This window comes from Ambystoma mexicanum, chromosome 6q, assembly GCF_040938575.1.
Source record: "Ambystoma mexicanum isolate Mex_15411 chromosome 6q, UKY_AmexF1_1, whole genome shotgun sequence".
In the NCBI taxonomy this organism is placed as follows: domain Eukaryota; kingdom Metazoa; phylum Chordata; class Amphibia; order Caudata; family Ambystomatidae; genus Ambystoma; species Ambystoma mexicanum.
In genome coordinates this window covers 613,204,451-613,217,681 of record NC_090937.1, presented here as the reverse complement: position 1 = coordinate 613,217,681, position 13,231 = coordinate 613,204,451, and the positions used below count along the sequence as shown (strand labels likewise).

At 46.3% G+C, this 13,231-nt stretch overlaps 1 protein-coding gene across 2 annotated transcripts in view; it reads left to right on the top strand.

Moving 5' to 3' along the window:
• Positions 1–13,231, top strand: part of PLK4 (polo like kinase 4) — a 253,654-nt gene that overhangs the window by 136,681 nt on the left and 103,742 nt on the right. For both annotated transcript variants that reach the window (XM_069631104.1, XM_069631103.1), the window contains exons 11-12: positions 8,950–9,080; positions 9,163–9,257. In XM_069631104.1, the coding sequence (XP_069487205.1) occupies positions 8,950–9,080; positions 9,163–9,257 (226 nt within the window). The remainder of the gene's footprint in view (positions 1–8,949; positions 9,081–9,162; positions 9,258–13,231) is intronic.

Below are 13,231 nucleotides of genomic sequence, written 5' to 3'. Positions count from 1 at the left end.
CGGTTTGCTGTGTTGTAGGTTTGTGGTTGTGTTTGGTTTGGAGTTTGAGAAGTGTATGCAGAGGGGGAAATTGTTAGTGGAATTGCTTAGTTGGTATTTCTATCTTGAATTGAGGCACTGGGTTTGCATCATCTTCCCAGATGGGGTGTGGGAGCATTTCTGCGCCTCTGTCCTGATCTGGGCTTGTCTGGTATTCACGGGCACCCTTTCACATCTGGCCTCAATTTCCATCAACTTCCTTTATAACTTTACCCGTCTTCCTTTCCCATTCAAATGGCTAGTGTACCTGCTAATGTCCATAACTCAGTGTGGTGATTGCTGATATTTAGACAATTGTATAACATTGTGGTACCTGGTGGCAACTACGGGGCAAGTGAGTATGTTGGGTGGGATTGGCTGGGGTTGTTGATTTGTCTTTATTGGTGTCACTTGTGTCCTATTTACTTGGCGTCACCGGTCTAGGTGTTGTGGGAGTTTTTTAGTCTGTTCTGGGAGTTGTCGGTGTCCTGCTTAAGGTTTATTTTCCTTTCTGTTTCGGTTTTCAGTTTGAGTCTGTGGTGTTGAAGAGCCAGTTTTTTTATTAATTTCCTGAATTTAAGGGGATCTTTGGTGATTCTTATTTATTTTGGGATGTTCCAGGTTTTTGCATCTAAGTGGTAGAAGGAGGTGCCTCCAAGTTTTTTCTTGAGGTATGGTTTTAGTTCCAGGCGGATTTTGTTGCTTGACCTAAGGAGTCTCGTTGGCTTGTAGATTTTCTTTTGTAGGAATTCTGCTCCTTGTCCACTGATAGCCCTGTCTGTTATGCACATTGTTTTGAAGGTGATGCAATGTTTTACTGGGAGCCAGTGTATTGTTTTTAGGGCTGGATTGATGTGGACTCTTCTGGATAGTTTGAGTAGTCTGGCTGCTGTATTTTGGATCCGTTGCAGTATGATTGAAGTTGTAGTTCGCTTCAACTTTTGGGCTTAGGCTGGGTTGCCCCTTTTGGCTCCTCCGTTAATATCTCTCTGCAGTATTTGGGTGAACTACTGTTCCCAAGTAGTAAAGGGGGATTTTCATCCCCTTTACGTTTGATATAAGTGAGCCAGCACCTGCACTTTATGTGGAGTGCTGGGGGGATACAATGTATCCCCTTTCTTAGTTACCTGGTAACACTTTGTTACAATTATGATAATGATATATTAAGGCATTTGTAAGGCGCCTATACACAAGTGTTTCAAGGCGCGACGAGGCAGGGAGGGGGGAACAAGGGGAAGACAGACAACGATCCTACCAGGCCAGGTGTCATTCAGATCGCGCAAGTGCAGGGGTAGGGGGGAAGGGAAAAAGTGCATGGGGGGGGGGTGTGCAGTACAAGTAAGTAGAATAAAATAAATAAATAGGGCCAGCTGGTGGCAAGTGCTGGGAAGGGGGGGCTGTAGGGATACAGAGACAGTCCCGCAGTGCAGGGGTTGCCAGGGAGGCAGTGCAAGTGGAGAGTGGCTGGGCCCAGGACCGAGGTCGGTGAGAGTGGCCCAGTTGCAGATTCAGTGCAGTTTCAGTGAAGAATTTAGCAGGGGAGAGGGAGAGAGAAAGCAGAAGCAAAGAGGAAGGTTTTGAGGTGCTTCCGGAACCGGAGATGGTTCTCCTCAAGTTTCAGGGAGGCAGGAAGGCTGTTCCAGAGGGAGGCCCCTGCCGCGGAGAGAGATCTACCCCCAGCTCGTTGCTTCGAGAAGCGGCTGACCCTGAGGGAGTTGGAGACGGATGAGCAAAGGGCTCGGGAAAGAAGATATTTAGGAAGAGAGAGTTGAAGGTATTTAGGCCCCAGGCCCCAGAAGGCCTTGTGGACAATGCAGAGGGTTTTGAACTTTATCCTCGCAGCCACTGGGAGCCAGTGTAGAGATTTCAGTCCTGGAGAGATACGGTCCCTGGGCTTGAGGCCAAGGACAAGTCTCGCAGTTCTGTTCTGGATGAGTTGCAGAGGGCGGAGAGTGGAGACAGGCAGATTAAGATAGAGGCTGTTACAGTAGTCCAGCTTCGGGAGAACCAGGGCTCGGGAGACAGTGAGCTAGTGGGGGAAGGAGAGGAAGGGAAGAATACCTCTGAGGAGGTGCAGCTGGTAGTGTGATTTCTTAGAGACGTCGGATATGAGGAGAGAAGAAGAGTGTGGAGTCGAAGATGACCCCGAAGTTTTTTGCCTTGCAGGAAGAGGGCCAAGAGAGGCCGGCCAAAGAGCTGCAGAGAAGGAGGGAGTGGGTGTGCCGATGAGTAGAATCTCAGTCTTACTGGCATTAAGGCAGAGGTCATTGGCGGCACACCATTCCTGGATAGTAGACAGACAGTCAGAGATGAGGAGGCCGCGGGTAGCCTGAAAATGAGCTGGGTATCGTCCGCATAGCACTGAAAGTTGGGGCAGAGAGCGGCGATGCGGTGGGCAAGGAGTGCCAGATACTGGTTGAACAGCCAGGGAGAGAGATTTGATCCCTGGGGGACACCACAGGTGGAGAAAAAGATGTCAGAGAGGAAAGACCCCAGTTGGACCTGGGAGGGTCGATTGGAAAGGAAAGAGGTCAGCCACGCCAGAGCCTGACCAGTGAGAAAAATTGCAAGTTTTGTTGAATGACTGGTGGCAGTGTAACTACTTTAATAACTTTTTAGTCTTCATTACTCACAGGCTGTTAATTCAGCCTCAGTAATGCACAGAAGGGGTCACCATTTTGCTAAAATGGTGGGCTCCTTCTTTTTTCACCATATCTTGTGTGCTTGCTGTTTTGAGGTCTTCTCCTACCAATCTAGGCAGGAACGACCTCAGTGGAAGTTTGGTGTAAAGCAGGAATGTTTTGGATTCCCTACCCAGGCTACAGTGTGTCTGGAAAGGCAGGAAGCGAGGCAGGAGTGTCCGAAACGCTGCAGCCCTTTGTCTTCCACCTTGCCTGAAAGGAACCAACTCCCAGTGGGGTGTTGGCATTCCTGATTGGACAGCCAGACCACCTCTTGCTGTAAAATGCAGGGAGAGAATGCAGAGGTTGTGCTGTAGTTCCTGTTATATACTCTGATCCTGGAAGCCGCTGACAAGTCAACCACTGGAGCTGAAAATAAAGAGGAAGATAAAGAAACTATGGCCGTAGCGATTTGTAGCAAAACGGAGAGCCTGCTGTGTAACCGGAGCCTGCTGTAGCCCTTCCTTCCAAGCCACCTCAGGACTCTGAAAATGACGACCCAACCCATAATCTGGTGTGATCCACTAGACTCAAGACCACCTGCATTTTGAGCCATCCCACATCGTGCTGCAACCTTGCAGGACTGCAATACCCTGGGACCTCAAGCCATTGTGTGGTGCAGGGTCTTCGGAATCAAGCTGAAACTTTGGTGGCATCCAGAGAGTTGGACCTTCAAAGCAATGAGAATCCGACAAGCAATATTCAGTCTTCTGGCTCCTGAAAAGGTTGCCAAAAGCACAGAGCCGCATCCAGCGATTAAGAAACTCTTGCCTGGAGCCTTCCTCCTTGATCCCTGCTCCAAAACCCCTTCCAAAGTCCTGTCTTAATGACAAAGGAATACATCAACTGGGTTTTCGGCTGCAGATCATGTCTCGCCTGCTGCAACTCTTCTTCTGTGCTTAAGTACTGTTGACTGGGGTATTTACTTACCTTTGGGTGTTTCATGTGATTGGGAGTTCGCCCATGGCCACTGCTGGATTCCTCCTAGGGTGTCTTCTCAGAAGTCTAAGTGAAATACTTAGTCTTCCTTAGGACCTCTGATCCCCTGCCCCCCTTCTGCCACTGAGAACACTCCTGCTCCAAGAATAGAGAAAGACTTCCAAGGATTGGGCCTTTGGCCTAGAAAAGAGAACACGTGTTTAAAAGTGTACTTGTACAATTGTGGGTTGGTAACTGAGTGAACAGTTATAAAGGTTCTTAATTACCTTGCATGTGTTCTGCCATTCTAAAAATTATATGTAAGGTTATGTTACTCACCTGTGAATTTGTTATTCCTCTTTCCCGAAAGTGTTGCCGTTGCTTCACCTAACTATTTCTTTTACAATATAAGTGTAGAAGCTTGCCAACTGGGCCTTTCTTCCTCTAACTCGCGGTATAGCCTGTTTAGAATAAGTCTGCCTTAGGTTTTACCTTCCTTTTTAATGAGATGTGTACCATTCTTAATATGTGTAAAGAGTTATTACTTTAGTCTGTGTTCCACTGATCTGAAAAGCAACTGTAATAGTGTATTATCACATAAGGTCTTACCTGGTATAACAGAGTGTTATCCTAAATGTAGTTATAGGTTTATACTGAGCTATGAATTTGTGTTCCAGTGTTCAGAAAAGTATCCTGGTAACCGGGTTGGTTTACTAAGTGACTGACATGGTTTACTACCCTGGACTTACATTAAAGTAATCTAAAAGTAACTAATGGGTTTGCTCCCCATGAGTAGGTGTGTTCTATACTAAATGTGTTTGATGAGGTCTGACTTAACTAGAAATACTTTTAGCTTTCTGAGCAGGGTCCATGCTTTAGTCTGTGTACTTTAAAGCATTGTGTAGTTTTTATATTGTATTTGTGACTGTGACAAAATACTTACCCCAAGACTTAACCTGGCATAATTATATTTATAATAAACCTCTATTTTTATAATGCTTCTGGTTGTAAGCGTTTCTGTTGAACCCTTGGTGTACTAGAAGCTCTTTGTACTTTCCAGCAGCCCTCTCTCCCTCCTAAAATGAGCCTGGCTGCACTGTCTACGCTACCATATACTCCAGAGATACAGGCTTGTACTAAGAGTGGAGTCTTGTACTGTCTCAATTGAATGGGTTTACTAAACCCTTAGTTGGACTTCAGAAAAACTGTCCCAACACTTATCTTAAGTCTTGTGTGAATTCTGTGAGGCTGAGTGGGTGATTCGTGTGGTTGGGAGTTTGCCCATACCATTTGCCCAGGCCTAATGCTGGAACGCATATAGGGAGCCTTCTGTGAAGTCCCTGAACACTTAACTAACTTGGAAGCTAATACTCGTTGAAGATATCCTCAGGAACTCCTGCATCTGAACCCTATCCAGATCTGCCTACAGCTGGCTCCTAGACCACTAGGATCCCCTTTTGCCTCGGAGAAAACGCATGCTATAGACTAGGGAAGGAATCTAAAAATATAAGGCTTCGATCTTGAAAACTATAACAAGTGTCAAAGAATTGAGTTATAAACTAGGGTTGTAACTGTATCTCTGTAATAGAATAATTTACAAAGTGTTACAAAAGTTATTACTTTTTACTTTGCTGGGTGCACTTTTAAAAAGTATATAAGGTGCTTTTGAATAGTGTTCCACTCTTCTTTAAAAGTAATTTTGTTGGTATTGTTATTATTCTTAACAGAATGAGTGTAAACGCTTACCAATGGGGTTTACCTACCTTGAATAACGGTGTGCTTCTTAAAGTTTACCATTGGGTTTTGCTTTCTCTGATCAGCTTCATGCAGATCTAAAGCCGTCCTAAAATTAATAATTATCCAAGAGTTGCAGACTCCATCTCTGAAAAGTATATGGGTCTTGTACTTAACTTGAATGTCTTATTGCCTTCTTAAAAGTCTGCTAGAGTTATTACTTAACCCTAGAATTGTGCACTTGTTTAAACTATCTAGACCTATAATAGAAATGTGTAGTACGTTTATATACCAATAGGTTACACTGACCTTGAATAGCTGCTGCTCTTCTTAGACTGTATACTTGGGTTGTGCTTTCCCTGAAGTGCTCTAGGCCACTTCTAAAGAGTTTCACTGTGTGTATTCTTATCCTTGAGTAGCTTTAGGTCTCTAGGTAATATACACGTTACTCCCTCTGAACTGTGTTCTAAAAGGTAACATTTAAGCAAAATGACCTGAGCAGCGGGGGTATTACCGACTCAGGTAGTGCCCCGGGGCCCACAGTTATAGGCCCGAGTGAAGTGAAGGCCTGAACGAAGGCCCCGGGGCATTACCCGAGTCGGTAATGCCCCCGCCGCGAGGGTCATATTGCTATTAGTAACCCGGCCTGCAATATATGCGTCACCGGGGCACTAAAAGCAATTTTTTTCTGTCCCGGAATACTGCAGCGTTTCGGGACAGAAAAAAAAATGAGACGACAAAGAAAATGGCTGCCGTGAAAGGGAAAACTGAGTCCGTTTTCCCTTTCCATGGCGGCCATCTGGAGAAGATGCGCTGGGAACAGAAGTGTTCCCAGCGCGTCCGCTCCCGAAAAAAAAAAGCAGAAGGTAAGTGGGGCTGTGAGTGAGGAAGGGGAAGGGGAAAGAAAATACCTGTCATGATCTCTGCTTCCAAAAGGTCAGGGTTTTCCCAACTCCCTTGGAAGCAGATCCATAACCCAGGTTCCGAGTGCCAACCAGTCCCAATTGGGACCTTTTGGACCCAGTCCTGGCGCCAGTGGCACCAGGCTCTTAAATATGCCCAGTCCCAGCGCTGGAAGCGCCGGGCTCATAATGCTTGGGTGGACTTACCTGCAGCAGACCATGCTGCTTACTTGCCTGCCAGTTGAGTCTCTGATCCTCTTCTGTTTGGAACTACTTTTCCTGTTGGGTGGGGCAGGAGCCACTCCCTAGATTCAGAACACTGGAACTCTTCTGGAAAGCAGGAACTCTTTTCTTACCTAGGCGTGGCTGTGGAAGGAGACACCTAAGCACTACAGGAGGCTATTTAAACCACACCCGATGGATGAATCTTGCTTTGCGTTATTCTGCATCCTCAGCAGCAGAACGCTCATCGTGTCTTCTGCATCTGATCCTGGGCCTAAGGAAAAAGGCTTACCATTCTGAATCCAGTCTTCAGCAACACCTATAAAGACGAGAAAGAACAGGTTAGCATTACGGTCTTCAGTGACAGCTCTTCACTTGCCTGGTCCATCGGCTGTCACCAACGCCTCGCGCTGCATTCCGGCATCTGAAAGACAAAGGCTTACCTACTCTTCGTGCGCTCCGGAGGTCTTCACACTGCATTCCGGCATCTGAAAGACAAAAGCTTACCAACTCTTCGCACGCTCCGGAGGCCTTCGGCGCTGCATCCCGCATCTGAAAGACAAAACAAGGTGTGTTTAAAGACATTGGGGAACTTTAATACTCACGTGCCATTACTCCTTTCCACATCTAACCCAGTGGGTATTCCGGCACCCTGCAGCCGCCCCGAACTTGTACCTGCAAAATAAAAAGACAGAGCGCATCGTGAAGCAGGCAACAAGCGCTTACTTACGTGCTTCCAGGCGCTTCTATTCATTACATGGGCTCCATCTTCAACTCATTTCAGCCCGCCATCCGCCATCGCCGGAACCCTGCAAAACAAGAGACATCATTACTAAAGACTTTAAAGACATTAGAATTACTCGAAACTTACCGTTCGTGCAGTAAACGACGGACAGCAGTCCTCTGAAGTCAAGAGGCCTGCTCCCCTTATCCAGTGAAGAAACTGGTTACAGCACCCTGCCTCGAGGCAGATGGAGAGCACGGCGTTCACTTACCTAAGACATCTTACCCTTCGAGCCAGACATACAGTGCACAGAGGTCCAGCCCAAAGAGCCAGCCGTGTGTTACACATCACCTTTGAAGATACGGTATACGCCCAGTCAAGACCGGCGCCTCTACGGGAATCAGGTGAGCGTTACAATACCTGCGTCCCCGGCGGGGGACTATGGAAGCCTCCAGTCGTGTGGAGGCGCAGAGCGGGGATGGCCCTCTCCGAGTCTCCACACTGCTGGAGCCTGCCATCGCCGCCCAGCAGGGATGCAGGAGCAAGAAGGTAAGTGGGGTGGGGAGGAGGGAGGGAAGGGGGAAAAAAAAAAGAAAAAGCTTAACAGAGTCCCTGGCAGGGGCAAAGGCAGCCTCTCAGCCGTGGGGCGGCTCGGAGCAGGGATGGCCCCACTTCGGGCCTCATTGGCTGAGGGGCTGCCACGCCCCCCGCTGAGGACACAGCGGCTGGAATCCCGGCCGAGAATCAAAGGATTCTCGGCCAGGTAAGGACCCGGCGAGAGCCAATCAGAATGCTTGTTAGATTATGCTTGACTCTCGCCGGGTACTAATGGTGTGTAACTGTATCCATTCTTGAAAGAAGAAAGTTACACGTTTAGTGTCTTTATTTGTTCCGCGTACCAAACCCTGAGGTAACTGGGCGCCCAAAGCTTATACATAGAAGTTTACATACAGACTTGCTAACATACAGATGCATGTAATTTCAGACCATAAGAGGGGAGGAGGTTAAGTGCATGTCGACCGAGGTTACATTGGGTCGAGACGAACATCAAAGATGCAGTATCAGAACGCAGAGAGGTGATCATGCTAGCGTTTTTTCATGGAGCCCGCCATGTTGCAAGTTAGACATGTAAGGGTGTTGGTCTAATTAAGTGATTCTGTAACTGAATAACACTGTATATTCTGATCAATAGGGTCTGCTGCCCTTAATTAAGTATGGTATGCCAAAAGTCTAATTATTGTGGTTTCACTCCCCAAGAATAGCTTAATGCCATTCTGAATGTGTTTTGACCCACCTTGACTGCTTATTTTAATCTAAATAAGGTTATATTTTGGTTTGTATATCATTAAGTATTGAGTTGGTTTTTGTAATTGTTTATATATGATATTTGATAGTACTTGCCTTACCCAAGATTTATCTTGGCCTACTTGTATTTAAATAAACCCTTTATTTTTACAATACATAGTGTTGGTGTTTCTTTGGACCATTTCTTTGTACCAAGCTAAGCCCTCTCTCCCTCCTAGGATATACCTGGCTGCTCTTTCTACGCTACCAGATGGTACAGCCTTATACTAAGAGTGATGTTTTGTACTGCCTCTTATGATTTTATGAAGCCCTTAGTTGGACTTAAGAAAAACTTCTCCAATAGTTGTAATAGTCTTATGCATGTTACTTTACATCTTAACATTAAAATATGCAGAGTCTATTATTCTTAACATAACTTTTTTCCTGACTTGGTTATTAATTATAGGAGCAAAAATACACACGACTGCGAACTTGATTAGAGTCATTGAAAAATGTGGAAACTCCTATGTTGTAAAGGAAGAAAAGGTCAAATCCCTGAATAAGAATGTACAAGCTTATTTGGACCATGCAAATGAGGTAATCTTCTCGAATATCTATATTAACGTTTTGCAAATGGTCATGTGTGTTATTAATACTTTATAATCCTTCTATTGAACAGGGCCGCCGCATTTGCCTCTCACTGGAATCTGCTATAGCAACAGAAGAAAAGAAGGGTGGTGAAGAAGTCTCGTTTTTTCCCATCATTTTTGGAAGGTAAGTTTATTTAGGGAGTTTATGTGCAAATAAACTGACCAAGTATGGGCAATGTATATCCTTAAGGCACCAACCCCAGAACATTACATAATTAAAAAGTGAGGGGAATGTTCCTACCCTATTATACAGGTTATGGTCCAAGAGTGCCAGCTGATTTCACCCCTAAATAATTATGGCCATTCACCCGTGCGCTCAGGCAACAAAGTGCAACTGCCTCTACTTGACTAACTGCTTACCTTTCTCTTAGCAGACTCTTGAGCTTGTTCCAACTGCTCATTCGCTAGGCTAAGTAGAAAGTCTTTGTCTGTGACAGTTTTGATTGAGCCTACTGAAAATGTTGCTTTTCCTGTTCTTGTTCATCAATCCTTTTCCCATAGTGCGTCCTAATCTAATGCCTTCCTGTTGGGGGAGCTTTTTGCACCAACCTCTGGTGAGAGCATTAGGGAGAGTTATCATTTTTATGCTTCATCCCCTCTCCTTGTGAGACGCCCAGCACGTTTTGCTGGAGCTACCTGTTTTCTTTCTATCCTGAAAGAGTGGAGACTTTTTCGTATTTGCTCTGACTTTTGGAACTCTGTTCTGCGTTTTACTTCGCTATGGAGTGTACTTTATGCCATATCTCGCATCAGTGTTTTAACTTTTGCAGCACACAGCTCCATAGCGGCAGTGTTGCTACAAACCCTTGGGTTCTCTTTTGAGATTGTTTCTTGTTAGGGAGAATTCTCAGAAATGTGCTAATTCCATTGTACCTTAGAGACCCCCAACTCTTTTACTGAACTTTAGGACTTTACATTTTTATCCTGGAGAGAGTGAGACCTTTTTCCCCACTCTCTCATGTATTTTTTTTTTTTTAATTTGAACTCTGTTTTTCTTTTGGTTTTGGGAGTCTGACAAACTCCATAGGCATCTACCTTTTACATTGTGACACACAGCACCCTCAGTGCAGTGCCACAGAGAAATCCTTTGGATTTCTGCCAAGGTTTAAATGCCTTATCTTGGATAACTACTGTTTCCAAGAGTAGTAAAGTGACATTGACTTTACTTAGATGTTTTTCTTTGTAGACCCAGCACACACTATCTTACTTGGAGTGCTGGAGGGGTTACTTAGTATCACCTTTGTTTACCTTCTCATGTAACATTTTTGTTACCCTTTCTACAATTAATGACTGGTGGCAGTGGTTTACTTTTTCCTACCATTGTGTCTTTTTGCCGCAGGCTGCGTTCGCAGCTGCAGTATAGCACCCATGGGTGCCGATTTTGTCAAAATGGCCCGGTCTTCTTTTTTCGACATTTCTTGTTGGAAAGGTCCTTCTTGACATTTAATCCGCGCGCCAAACCAGGTTTGGTCCCTTTGTTTGCTTTGTCTTTGGCAGAGTTCACTGCTGAAGCCTGTCTCTGGCTCCAGCGTGGCTGGCACGGCAGGAAGCGAAGGGGGTTCCCGAAACACCCTGTGCTTAGTCTCCTTGGTTACAGGAATGCACCCAAAGGTGATTGGCTGGCTGTTCGTCTTTGGAGGACAACCACCCTGCTGTGTGAGTAACAGCTAGGCTGTGAATGAATGGGAACAACTTGTATAAAAGGCGAGGTCTTTTGAAGGGAAGGCAGTCGACCACTGGACGAAGGAACTGAAGAAGCTTACTGTAACCTCCTGGACGGTTTGCAATGCTGAAGCTCCGATTTCTTTTTTTTTTTGTATAGTTTTTTAAAAAAACATTTTTTTAAAGAATGTTATTTGTTGATCGAAGGCTGACGCCCTTACAACATACATCAGTGTAGTAACAAACCATATATAGAACATATGTCAGATTTCACCCCCATAGTCCCGTTTGATGACCACACCATTGCCTCCGACTGTTTTCAGTAATCCCCCACAAAAACCCCTTTGCCCCCCCCACCACCTCCCCCTTTCTGTAACCCCAACTTATGCAATCCAGAGTTTCCAGGTATTATCGAGTCCTTTCCAGGATGGTTGAGCCAAGTTTTACCGAAGTTTGATCCTCAGATGACATGCGTATTCTTGAGTAGACGTGGTTTGAAGAATTTGGCTTCCCCATCTCTCACCAGTTCATGAAAGGGGGTCCAGATTGTCAAGAACTTCAAGTAGTTCCCTGTGCGGAGAGCGCACATCTTTTACATCGCTATCACCCCCCCAGATTTTGACACACGACCAGGCAGTCGATGGCCCCGATAAACCCTTCCATCTCTGCGCCAGGGTCATTCTTGCTGCCGGTAGAAGGTGGGTGATTAAGGCGGCTCTGGGCCCCGACATTGCATAAGTGCCTTCCAGTGGTGCCCCCAGCAATATTGTCTATGGGGACATCGGAAGCTCCACACCCACAATGTCTTTTTTATGTCCTAGTACTTCTTTCCAATATAGCCCTGCTTTGGGACTTGTCCACCACATATGGTACAAGTCTCCCTCCCTTTCCCCCCCACCTCCCCCCGCAGTTCCTCCAGCATGTAGGGGGGGGGGTAACTTATTGATTTTGTGTAGGTGATAGGGGGACATGTACCACCTATAGCACAACTTGTACACTGATTTTTTTGATCGTGCTGCACTTGGACGTGCCATGAGCCCTTGTCCATATCTGACTCCATTCCTCATCAGTTATTGATTCCCCCGTGTCCTTTTCCAAGTTTGCTTTGTACGGGAGGTTGTCCTGTAGTTGCGCATTCGAGACCAATCTGTAGAGCCTGGCCACCCCTTTCGTCTTCAGACACTCCTGCATAGTTGGCTCCAAATCCACCAATGGCATTGGGCCTGTTTTTTTCACTGTTTGTGTAAACCAATGTCTGAGTTGTATATAATCGCTCCTTTTCCCCAATTCCGAACATCTGTTGGCAGTCTGTGAAGAGCCGGGGGATCCTTCGCTGTACCTGACTTTTAGAGTCAGAGATTCTACTCCCGGCCATCCTTCCCAGAATTGCCGCTGGAGTCCCGGTGTGAAATCAAGGTTGTGCATTAGTGGGGTAAGTGGACCCATCCCACAGCTAATGCATTTCCAACACAGAGCCTTGTTCCAACTTTGTGGGGACATCCTGGTTGCTTCCAATAGGGGACCCTCTTTCTCCTGGGCCTCTGCTTTTAGCCCCAGCAGTGTTGGGATTGTCGTGGCTGACTGTTCTATCCGGCACCAACCTTTAGAGTCCTCTTGTCTCGCCCATCTCATCATTGGCGTCATGTGCGCTGCCATTATCTGCCAACCTCCGGGACACCCAGTCCTCCCAGGAGTGGGGGACGTATCGGAAAAAGTTTCTGCACCCTTGGCCTCTTGCCTTGCCATATGAAGTTGAATATTGCCTTTGGAGTTCTTTGGTCCTGGTATGTGGGATAGCTACTGGCAGCAAGCTCACTACATAGAGAAGTCGGGGGGGAGGATGATCATCTTTACCGCCACAATTCAGGCGAACCAGGGCATTTCCTGGGTTTTCCATCTGTGCATGTCCTCTTGCAGTTGTTTGCAGAGGGGTACCATATTCGTCTTGTCTTGTACAGATTGGCTAGATTTTTGGTTAGACGTACCCCCAGGTACTCTAGAGACTCCCCTTCCCAGATTATAGGGAATGCTTTCTCCAGGGTCTCGACCACTTCCCTTCTCTCTGGTGTACATTGCTTTAGACTTGGAGAAGTTAATAGAGAACCCCGACACCTTTTCGAATTCCTGCAGCTTCATCATAGCTTTGGGCATGAGGTCTTTCGAATCCCCCATGAAGAGCATAATGTCATCCACATATATTGTGATTTTTATGGGCCTCCTGACCACATGTTACCCCCCCTTGATCTCCGGCTCCCGTCTTACTTTGATTGCGAGCGGTTCCATTGCCATCGCAAAGATCAAGGGGGAAAGGAGGACAGCCCTGTCTCGTGCCACGCCTTATTTTGTTGTCTTCTGAGCTCCGACCATTAACTATGAAGCTCGATGACGGGATCTGGAAGTTGGCAAGCACCATCGTGGTGAATTCCTGGCCGCATC